Source organism: Phyllobates terribilis, unplaced genomic scaffold (assembly GCF_046119375.1).
Source record: "Phyllobates terribilis strain yellow unplaced genomic scaffold, ASM4611937v1 Scaffold_2__4_contigs__length_985480577, whole genome shotgun sequence".
In the NCBI taxonomy this organism is placed as follows: domain Eukaryota; kingdom Metazoa; phylum Chordata; class Amphibia; order Anura; family Dendrobatidae; genus Phyllobates; species Phyllobates terribilis.
The window spans coordinates 86,182,818-86,194,915 of record NW_027362762.1 but is presented as its reverse complement, the minus strand read 5'-3'; the positions used below and the strand labels follow the sequence as shown (position 1 = coordinate 86,194,915).

The 12,098-nt window shown below is 48.1% G+C and overlaps 1 protein-coding gene across 1 annotated transcript in view; it reads left to right on the top strand.

The window, feature by feature from the left end:
- The window catches only part of HEPHL1 (hephaestin like 1), a 129,346-nt gene that overhangs the window by 30,717 nt on the left and 86,531 nt on the right, over positions 1-12,098 (top strand). Inside the window, exons 2-3 of the mRNA XM_073662181.1 lie at positions 6,006-6,250; positions 9,301-9,513. Of these exons, the coding sequence (XP_073518282.1) occupies positions 6,006-6,250; positions 9,301-9,513 (458 nt within the window). The remainder of the gene's footprint in view (positions 1-6,005; positions 6,251-9,300; positions 9,514-12,098) is intronic.

The window sequence follows — 12,098 nt, the reverse complement described above, 5'->3', positions numbered from 1 at the left end:
CAGTTCAGTCAGGGCAGTTGTTGCTGTTGGTAACGTTAGGGTATATGCTGGAGGAAGACTGAGGAGAAGCTCGGGGCCCTTGGGGCTGAAGGTCAATAAGGATACCGACGGTCAATTATAGAAAGAGTTAGGCAGCTTGGGGAACATTGAAACTCTGAGGAAAATTCCCTAAACGTCCGAGGCCTGTAGAAGGACTGATGGAGCCAGCCTTCACTACTCCCAAAGAGAGGAGAGTGGACGGGGACAAACCTGAGGAGAGTAGGACCGTGTTCTGGAAAGCTGCAGTACCGGAAAAACTAACTCTGAAGATAGGACCGAAAGGGACATGTCATGCATACAGCAGATCGTGCAGCAAAGACTGCCGAGATAACACCAAAACTATAAATAAACAGGTTGCCTCCCTCCCGGTAGTAAAACACTTGAATAAGGCACAGGACACATGACTCTTTGATGGACGGGGTCGGCCATAGCTTTATTCCTTTTATTCTCACACATAACCATTCTCTTAAAACTTGTATAACATCCGGAATCCAAAATGGTATGTACCACCTTCTCTCGGAGGGCAACTCCATCTTCAGTTCCATACTCTCCCAACCGATAAATTTTACCGCCACGAAGGGGCTCGTGTAAACCTACACCGAACCCCGACCCCCAGTCAACCGCAACAAAGCCTGCTCGACCCCGTCCTGTAGGCCCGATATAATATGCCCAGGACTATGTCATTCAATGAACACCATCCTACCCATCCCAGAGCAGTTATCAGCTTCCATTTGCCTAAGCGCTACGTGTAAACCGAACTTGGATCGTACAAAATGGGAAATGTAGCAGTTATCTGTTCTACCAGTTTTTGCGACAGCATCCCTGATGCCCTGCCATGTGGCCTCGGGATTATCTTGGACCATACTAATATTACTTTGGAGAAAAATCGATAGTACGGTCCCAATCTGTAAATATAAGCGTCATCAATTCCGACATTTTAGGAAGCATGAATCATACCCACCCACGTGTATTACCAAATAAATGGGGAACAAGCAATCCTGCTCAATCTTATCGCCTCCGGCAACACCTGTGATCACGTAAGACCGCGGATCCCTCACAACATCACTTCGATATCCCAGGAGCACAAGTTCCTTCCACCTGCTCTGCATGCAGCTCTGCGCGGTCCAAAGTGTAGGAATACCACAGTAACCAAACCATTAGACACTGGGAACCTGAAATCAAAATAAATCAGTTCAACAGCTCAGGGCAAATATAATTTAATAAAATTTAATAATAAAAGAAACTTTGACCTCTATGGGCCGATACTCCCCATTTAGACATGCTCCTCTCGCTGCTAAAACGAAACAGATACCGAATTCTGCAGGCACAGCACCAACCTACCAGACAGTCCTTAAAAACCCAACTGAGGAAACAGATAATTTGTAAACAGGATACCGTCACAGTGCCCTAAAAAATTTTGGCCCTAACTAACAGCTTGTGCAGCAAATTACCACCCGGCGATCACATGTTTGTCCAAACTGTGGCAGTAAGCTTTGTATATATACTGATCCGAAAGGCAAAGACAATATATTCCAATTACAAAAGTATACCTTTATTTCAAAATAATTTAAAATGAGTGGTTGTGGAGGAAAAATAGGGAAGAAGGCAGGGTGTTAAAAATACATGTACAGCTGACGCGTTTCAAATCACGTGGGTTAATCATGAATCCACATGGTTTGAAATGCGTCACCTGTACATCTATTTTTAATACACTCTCTCCTTCTCTATTTTTTTCTAAAATGATAACCTTGGATTTTAAACTATTCTTAAATTAAGTTGTATTTTTTAACCTTTTTTGAGATTGCTGGATAGAAACACTGTAATCCTTCAAGCTTCTGTTACCGCCTGGGACTTATTATCCGATCATCCTTCTTATATTGATTTCTTAGTTCCAAAAGTCAAGGAAACCCTGGGTGAGTATAATGCACACGCCCGGGCTGAGCGGCGTGTGCATGTGATTACACTGGACCGTGCCGGACAGTGAATGCCTGGAGGGGCGTAACTAGGTATTCACCCGATCCGACCAGGGTCGCACGACGGCATACGACGCCAGTGCACCAAGGAGGAACCGAGCAGAGGGACTAGGTGCTACTCCAGGACAGACCCCGGACACGGCTGTTGACCCACACAGGGGAATACAGGAACAGACTGGTTAGGCTGGCACACAGACTGGTGGGAATAGGCAGGCACGACTGGTATGCAGGCAGGCGGGTATGCAGGCAGGGGGGTACAGGCAAGCACTGCTAGAGTGCAGACAGGGAGGCACTAGCAGGTAGGAACACAGGCGGGATAGGACCCAGTACACACTGGGACTCAGGAACAGAACCACAGATGTGGCGGACAAACACAGCAGAGTGAGGCCGCCCAGAGAGGTGAGCGAGAGCAGGGCAGGACGAGACCGCCTGGAGCGGTGAGCAAGAGTAGAGCAGGACGAGGCCGCCTGGAGCAGTGAGCAAGAGTAGAGCAGGACAATGCCGCCTGGACCGGTGAGCAAGAGTAGAGCAGGACAAGGCCGCCTGGAGAGGTAAGCAAAGGGTCAGAGCTGAGCGAGACTGCCGGAGCAGTGAGCAAGGAGTCAGAGCAGAGCGAGACTGCCGGAGCAGTGAGCAAAGGAGTCAGAGCAGAGCGAGACTGCCGGAGCAGTGAGCAAAGGCAGAGCAGGCTAGAACCGCCGAAGCGGTGAGCAAAGGCAGAGCAGGCTAGAACCGCCGGAGCGGTGAGCAAAGGCAGAGCAGGCTACAACCGCCGGAGCGGTGAACAAAGGCAGAGCAGGCTAGAACCGCCGGAGCGGTGAGCAAAGGCAGAGCAGGCTAGAACCGCCGGAGCGGTGAGCAAAGGCAGAGCAGGCTAGAACCGCCGGAGCGGTGAGCAAAGGCAGAGCAGGCTAGAACCGCCGGAGCGGTGAGCAAAGGCAGAGCAGGCTAGAACCGCCGGAGCGGTGAGCAAAGGCAGAGCAGGCTAGAACCGCCGGAGCGGTGAGCAAAGGCAGAGCAGGCTAGAACCGCCGGAGCGGTGAGCAAAGGCAGAGCAGGCTAGAACCGCCGGAGCGGTGAGCAAAGGCAGAGCAGGCTAGAACCGCCGGAGCGGTGAGCAAAGGCAGAGCAGGCTAGAACCGCCGGAGCGGGAGCAAAGGCAGAGCAGGCTAGAACCGCCGGAGCGGCGAGCAAAGGCAGAGCAGGCTAGAACCGCCGGAGCGGCGAGCAAAGGCAGAGCAGGCTAGAACCGCCGGAGCGGCGAGCAAAGGCAGAGCAGGCTTGAACCGCCGGAGCGGCGAGCAAAGGCAGAGCAGGCTAGAACCGCCGGAGCGACGAGCAAAGGCAGAGCAGGCTAGAACCGCCGGAGCGGTGAGCAAAGGCAGAGCAGGCTAGAACCGCCGGAGCGGTGAGCAAAGGCAGAGCAGGCTAGAACCGCCGGAGCGGTGAGCAAAGGCAGAGCAGGCTAGAACCGCCGGAGCGGCGAGCAAAGGCAGAGCAGGCTAGAACCGCCGGAGCGGCGAGCAAAGGCAGAGCAGGCTAGAACCGCCGGAGCGGCGAGCAAAGGCAGAGCAGGCTTGAACCGCCGGAGCGGCGAGCAAAGGCAGAGCAGGCTAGAACCGCCGGAGCGGCGAGCAAAGGCAGAGCAGGCTAGAACCGCCGGAGCGGTGAGCAAAGGCAGAGCAGGCTAGAACCGCCGGAGCGGTGAGCAAAGGCAGAGCAGGCTAGAACCGCCGGAGCGGTGAGCAAAGGCAGAGCAGGCTAGAACCGCCGGAGCGGTGAGCAAAGGCAGAGCAGGCTAGAACCGCCGGAGTGGTGAGCAAAGGCAGAGCAGGCTAGAACCGCTGGAGCGGTGAGCAAAGGCAGAGCAGGCTAGAACCGCCGGAGCAGTGAGCAAAGGCAGAGCAGGCTAGAACCGCCGGAGCGGTGAGCAAAGGCAGAGCAGGCTAGAACCGCCGGAGCGGTGAGCAAAGGCAGAGCATGGGGGACAGGGCTCTGTTCACACGAAACAGACAGGAAGGGAAAGGCAGAACCAGATACCCACAGGGTACTTGCAGTGCAGTAGCGAGTGGACCACAAACTCACAAACGGGAGTACAGTCACAACGAGCAGGAGTTAGGTACGAGTTCAGACTCTGCAGAAATAGGAAAGGTACGGACATAGAGAAACACGGGAAACAGGATAGAAGAGAATACAGACAAGAACAGACACAGTAGCAAGATACAGGAGCGGGTCTAGGTAGCAGCCCCTAGAAGGCGGGAGGAACAGGCTAGGAGCGTGTTCAGAAAGGACAGACAAGATACAGGAGCGGGTCTAGATAATCGGCCCCTAGAAGGCGGGAGGAACAGGCTAGGAGCGTGTTCAGACAGGACTGACAAGATACAGGAGCGGGTCTAGGTAATCGGCTCCTAGAAGGCGGGAGGAACAGGCTAGGAGCGTGTTCAGACAGGCCTGGAAATACAGCCTCCAGGATAGGCAGACAAGAGAACACAGAAGGGACCTGGCACATTCAGAGTGCAAGAGCACACTAAATGAAACACAATGCTCAGGCAGGGATTGATTGGAGCAGCTGGGTTAAATACCAGGTGACAGACAGCAATAGGCTGAGGACGCACAAGGGGTGTGCCTGCAGCAGGTACAAAAAGCAGGAAGTGATCGGGCGCCACCCTTAAGCAGCAGAAACAGACACAAACAGACAGCATGGAGGGAAGCCAGAGAGACATTCTGGACTGGAGATCAAGTGCGCGCTCTTGCACAGTGGGAGATGGACCACTATGCAAGGACGCCGCCAGGTATGTTACAGTGAGCTGATAAGTTGATTTTTTTTGGTGTTTTTTTTATTTTCTACCATTTTCCTAAACCCCCTATATTTACATTCATGTAAAAAGTTGACAAAGTCTATAAAATTAAGACAAAGTTTCAGTTGTTTGTGGAAACCAACGCCTTTAAGAACAATCCTGCGTTTGCTCTTGATGACACTGGAGGAACAGAAAATATTAATTTCTTCTCCTTTTTTCTGATTATAGAGTCAGTCGCTGTTGGAAAAATTCCCAGTAAAGGATGTGATTGATTGTTGTCACCATGCGCTCCGTCCTTAATATGGAATTGCTGAGTCACTAGTCTATTACAACTGCTGTCCAAGTACTGGCCATTTAAGATGAAAAACCCCATTTGTGTTTTATTCCCACTGGTATGAAGTCTTAGAATAAAATTACTCTCAAACACTGGTAGCATTGTATCCAGCGCTATTCTGGGAAATGCTTAATAGATTCAGAAAAAAAACACAAAGACAGGAAATTATAATTTTGTTTAGCCACGCGTTTCTTTGTAAAGTAAAGCTCACTGCAAAAATCTAGGTAGTAATTAGGTGTGAGGAGTGGGCAGAAGCCATGGTAGATGATGCATGGACAACGATTCTGGAGACATTCTTGATAACTTTTGGGAAGATTCAAAAAGTAGAAAAATAAAGCGGAATTTCCAGTGTTGTGCAAAGTTTTCGGCTTTATGCTCTACCTATTTACCTATGCTCTACGTAGGACTTCCCCTTTATCCCCTTTATTATACGGCATTTGATCCTAAGTAGCACATAACTCCTGCTTCAGTTTACCTAAAAATGGAAACAGAACACACACCTGACCCCCAAAATACATACAGACCCTCCTAAGGAAATAAAGATCCAAAAATAACTACAGATTCTTGCTAACCACCCAAACTGATGCAAAATGAACACTTACTGCCAATTTTCCACATAGATTACAGCTGATCACTTGGTGTGCCGGCAGCAGATCCCTTTACGATCATCTTATCATCAGAGTAGGTTTCTATTAAATTTTCTAAAATGGCCGTCCTCCATGCTAAATAAAGGTGTACTACCACTTTTGACTATATATTAACATTATGTAAGAAATTATTTTGCATACAAAATGCTCTTTATTTTATGCTAATTGACAATTTCACCCTATTATTTTTGTATATTATTTTTTATTTCACCAGACATGCATCAGTATTTCTGGAAAATGGCAAAGACAGAATAGGACGTGTTTATAAAAAGGCCATATACAAACAATTTAAGGATGCCAAGTATGCTCAGGAGGTCAGTAAGCCTGCCTGGCTAGGACTCCTCGGCCCAATTATCAAGGCAGAAGTTGAAGACACTATTATTGTACACCTGAAGAATTTTGCTTCCCGATCATATACTCTTCATCCACATGGAGTCTTCTACGAAAAGGATTCAGAAGGTAAATGTGTTTGATCTTCACTGTAACTTTGGAGATTGGTGCGTCATTCTAATTGAGGTCATGGGAAAACTGGGCAAGAACTAGGATTATGTATTTTGAATATAATTAGAAATATATTGTAGAGTGTGATTGTTTTTTTCCCCTATGCTTTTATGGATCCAGGACAGATGGCTCAAAGATAGTCCATGTCAGTAACACACCTACCTTTTTATGGTGGACTTTAGGACATTCTCTCTTAATGTTCTGTTGTATTAATATAATGCTTGATCAGGAGCGGACGTACCGCCCGTGCAGCCCGTTCATTGAACGGGGGCCCCGAGGGAGAGGGGGCCCCTCCAGCCTCCAGCAGGGCCGCCATCAGGGCATGACTGTCCTGACTCCAGTATGGGGCCCGGACGGTCAGGGCACCCCTCTTGTGCGTCTCCTCATGGGGCCCCCGCAGGGCCGGCGTCAGCACCCGGGGAAATGCCGGGGCCCTGACCCGGCGGGGGGGGGGCCCTCACCGTCGGGTACCCCACGCGCTATGGGACCCGTGAGCGGAGGAGAGCGGTGTCAGCGCCCGCTCCCCCCCCCCGCTTGCTCAGGGCCCCGGCACCCGGCACAATACTTACCCCTCCCCGTGCCTCCGCGGCAGCTCCTGCATCCTCCGCGGCTGCTGCACTGTGACGTCTCAGGTCAGAGGGCGCGGTGATGTCTTTACAGCGCGCTCTCTCCTGAGCAGTCACAGCGCAGAGCGGGATGAGGCCGCGACGCTGGAGTCCGGCGCATGTGAGACGTGAGGTGAGTATTTGATTTTTTTTTTTATTGTATGGAGGCCTGTGGCAGAATAAGGGAGGGGGGTGAGGTGGGGGTGTGTGACATCCTGCATGGGGCATTATAAGGGGGGGGGTGACATCGTGCATGGGGCATTATAAGGGAGGGGGGTGTGTGACATACTGCATGGGGCATTATAAGGGAGAGGGTGTGTGTTACATCCTGCATGGGGCATTATAAGGAAGGGGGGGTGTGTTTCATCCTGCATGGGGCATTATAAGGGGGGGTGACATCCTATATGGGGGGGAACAGCCTGCATTGGGCATTATGTGGGGGGAACAGCCTGCGTGGGGCATTATGTTAGGGGAACAGCCTGCGTGGGGCATTATGTGTGGGGAACAGCCTGCATGGAGTGTTATATGGGGGCCAGTATCCTGTATGGAGCGTTATATGGGGGCCAGTATTCCGTATGGAGCGTTATATGGGGGCCAGTATCCTGTATGGAGTGCTATATGGGGGCCAGTATTCCATATGGAGCGTTATATGGGGGCCAGTATTCTGTATGGAGCATTATATGGGGGCCAGTATCTTGTATGGAGCATTATATGGGGGCCAGTATTCTGTATGGAGCATTATATGGGGGCCAGTATTCTGTATGGAGCGTTATATGGGGGCCAGTATTCTGTATGGAGCATTATATGGGGGCCAGTATCCTGTATGGAGCGTTATATAGGAACCAGTATTCTGTATGGAGCGTTATATGGGGGCCAGTATCCTGTATGGAGCGTTATATGGGGACCAGTATCCTGTATGGAGCATTTTATGGGGGTCAGCCTCCTGTATGGAGCATTTTATGGGGGCCAGTATACTGTGTGGAGCGATTCGCTGGTTTCTGAGCTATTGTGGAATTTACAATAGATATCACTCATGTAATGTAAGAAGTGAAATCTTTGCATTGTACTATATATATATTTCTCTTCGGTATCTGTGCATCATGAATGTGTTAAAGGGGCCCACTGAGACTCTTTCGCCCGGGGCCCACAAAAACCTGGAGCCGGCCCTGGGCCCCCGGCCCCATGCTGAGCGCTAAGCGCCCGGACATCTCAGCGCTGCTTTCCTCTGTGTAGTAGTGCAGCGCTGCTGCGGCAGCGCCTTCATGATTGCCCTGACTTCCGGTCATGTGATGGCACCGTCACATGGCCGGAAGTCAGGAGAACCTGGTGGCAGCGACGTGGACGAGCGCCAGGATTCTGCAGGGATCGCATGGGGGTAAGTATAGCAAGTTTTATTTTTTTTAAATACAATTAATTAACTAGGAGTGGGGGGAATCAGAGATGCACGGGGGGATGAGAGATGCACGGGGGGATGAGATGCACATGGGGGGGATGAGAGAATCACGGGAGGGATTAGATGCACGGGGTGTGGGTGAGATGCACGGGGGGGTGATATGCATGGGGGGGTGAGATGCACGGGGGGGTGAGAGCTGCACATGGGGGGATGAGAGCTGCACATGGGGGGATGAGAGCTGCACATGGGGGATGAGAGCTGCACATGGGGGGGTGAGAGATGCACTGGGGGATGAGATGCACATGGGGGGGATGAGAGATGCACGGGGGGATGAGAGCTGCACATGGGGGGCTGAGAGATGCACATGGGGGTTTTATGTTTACATAACTTTGTTGCCCTATGAAGGGCAGGGGGGGGGTGCCCCAAAAATTTCTTGCATAGGGGCCCACTACAGTCTGTGTCCGCCCCTGTGCTTGATGATATACCTTTCTCATCCAAATTAGTCTTTTCTTTAACCAAAAATGAGTCAGGTAATAGCTGAGGACCGCTATGGGGTGTGCACATACCCTTTAATGGCCTAGCTTTCCTGGCTAGCAGCCAAATATAGATGGAATATTTTGTGCATATGCTAACAAAGTAAATAGGCTGTTGCATCAATGGAATAGCTGTGAGGAATTTCACTTGGGGGCATATGCTTTCCCCATGGCGGTTCCCCTATTATACTAAAAAAGGATTACCAAAAGGTGATTCATTGCTTTAAAGAAGGATTCTGCTGTATTTAATTTTAGGAAATGGTAGTGGAGTGGATAAATCTTGTTCCAGTTTGATCACCACATGGAGTAGGAAGGAAATGTTCACCTCTTTATAGCAAATTGACCCCTTCTTCAAGATTTCAAAAATCCCTTGGTAATGCATTTTATCACTTGATGAGTTGTATTTTGTTAGAGTTGTAACTCTGTTTTACTTTCCACATAACCCAGATTTTTTTTATAACATATTGTATATTATAGGAGCTTTTTATCCAGATGGAACCAGCAAATCTGACAAACGCGATGATGCAGTGCCTCCTAGGGGACATCACACCTACAAATGGATTGTTAAACAGGAATATGCACCAACCTCTGAAGATCCCAATTGTCTGACCTGGATCTATCACTCCCATATCGATGCTCCAAAAGACATAGCAAGTGGATTGATAGGAGCCCTGCTGACTTGTAAGAAAGGTAAATATTATAGAACCTATATAAGTGGGGAAATGTGGTCAGTCATTATGAGATGGAAAATTACTTTTCAACAAATGCATAATCACTATGCCTCACAATCTTTATATAACCAACTGAAAATGATGGTCAGTGAATGACGGAGGCATAAACCATTGTAGATAAAATTAAATTATTTTTTATTCCTGACCCTCTATATTTGGACTTGGTGCTAGATTTAGGAATAGGCTCAGAAGAATAATTTCATAGCAAGCATGTAAAACCAAGAGCAGGGTAACATCACGACTGTGGAAAATGCATTAAAAAAACCCAAGATAATATATTGCTTAGCGTGACATAGCTGCACCGGGTACAAAGGTAGCAGTTACGCCTGGGCACCAGGGCTTAGACAGGCATCCATATTATGAATGGCACATAGAAGGTGGCCAATGGCCATTGATTGCTACAGATTTTGTATTAGCATTTAGTAGTTTTAGGTCATTTGCCTATATGATCGCTATCTGGTTTATAAGACTAAAGAACCTATTGTCCCAAAGTCTTGACTGCTTAAGGACCTCTAACACCCAATTTTCTGTAGTTGTTTTAAGACATCCCCAGCAATAAGACTTTAACCCCTTTACAACCCAAGGTGGTTTGCACGTTAATGACCAGGCCAATTTTTACAATTCTGACCACTGTCACTTTATGAGGTAATTACTCTGGAACGCTTCAACGGATCCCCCTGATTCTGAGATTGTTTTTTTCGTGACATATTGTACTTCATGATTGTGGTAAAATTTCTTTGATATCACTTGCGTTTATTTGTGAAAAAAATGGAAATTTGGCGAAAATTTTGAAAATTTTGCAATTTTCAAAATTTGAATTTTTATGCCCTTAAATCAGAGAGATATGTCACACAAAAGAGTTAATAAATAACATTTCCCACATGTCTACTTTACATCAGCACAATTTTGGAACCAAAATTTTTTTTGTTAGGGAGCTATAAGGGTTAAAAGTTTACCAGCGATTTCTCATTTTTCCAACAAAATTTACAAAACCATTTTTTTAGGGACCACATCACATTTGAAGTCACTTTGAGAGGTCTTTATGACAGAAAATACCCAAAAGTGACACCATTCTAAAAACTGCACCCCTCAAGGTGCTCAAAACCACATTCAAGAACTTTATTAACCCTTCAGGTGCTTCACAGGAATTTTTGGAATGTGGAAGAAAAAAATGAACATTTAACTTTTTTCACAAAAATGTTACTTTAGACCCAATTTTTTTTATTTTCGCAGGGGTAACAGGAAAAAATGGACCCCAAAATTTGTTGTGCAATTTCCCCTGGGCACGCAGATACCCCATATGTGGGGAAAAAACACTGTTTGGGCGCACGGCAGGGCTCGGAAGGGAAGGAGCGCCATTTGACTTTTTGATTGTAAAATTTGCTTGAATAATTAGCGGACGCCATGTTGCGTTTGGAGAGCCCCTGATGTGCCTAAACAGTGGAGCTCCCCCACAAGTGACCCCATTTTGGAAACTAGACCCCCCAAGGAACCTATCTAGATGCATAGTGAGAACTTGGAACCCCTAGGTTTTTCCACTTTTTCCTTTTTTACGAATCAATTTGTGAAGCACCTGAGGGTTCCAAGTGCTCACTATGCATCTAGATAGGTGCCTTGGGGGGTCTAGTTTCCAAAATGGGGTCACTTGTGGGGGAGCTCCACTGTTTAGGCACATCAGGGGCTCTCCAAACGCAACATGGTGTCCACTAACAATTTGAGCCGATTTTCCATTCAATTTGTTAGCGGACACCATGTCACTTTTGGAGAGCCCCTGATGTGCCTAAGCAGTGGAGCTCCCCCACAAGTGACCCCATTTTGGAAACTATACCCCTCAAGGGTTTTATTAAGGGGTATAGCGAACATTTTGAACCCAGAGGTACGACACAGAATTTGATAACATTAGGTCATCATATTGAATAAGTTGTCATTACTCTTGAGCGCAAGTGCAAGCTACTTGAGTTTGCATCGGGTACTCAGGTATGCTCCATGTATCACGGGTGCTCAAGTGAAATGCTCGAGTCCCCGCCCGCATGTTTCACGGTTATTAGACACCCCCAAAAAAACATGCGGGGATCGCTTGTGCATGGCAGGCAATCCCCGCGAGGTTTTTTTAGCCGCGAAGCATATGGGGCGGAGACTCGAGCACCCGCGATACTCAGTTCATACCCGAGCACCCGATGCAAACTCAAGTAGCGAGCACTTGCGCTCAACACTAGTCGCCATATCGTCATCTTTTTTTTTTTATTTTTTTTTTTTGGAAAAAAAAAACAACCCCAACCCTAACATTAGCACAACGCCAACCCCAGCCCTAACGTTTATTTTTTACGCCGTTCCTCATGCGGTATAAGTGATGAGATTACTTTATTCTTTGGGTCGGTGCGATTACAGCGATACCAGAATCATATCGGGTTTTTATGATTGACAGCTGTCACACACTAAAAGACACATATTTAGTAAAATCTAGTTTTTGCATCGCCATATTTTGGCAGACAGAGTCATGTGACGGCTTGTTTTTTGCGGGATGAGTTGACGTTTTTATTGGTG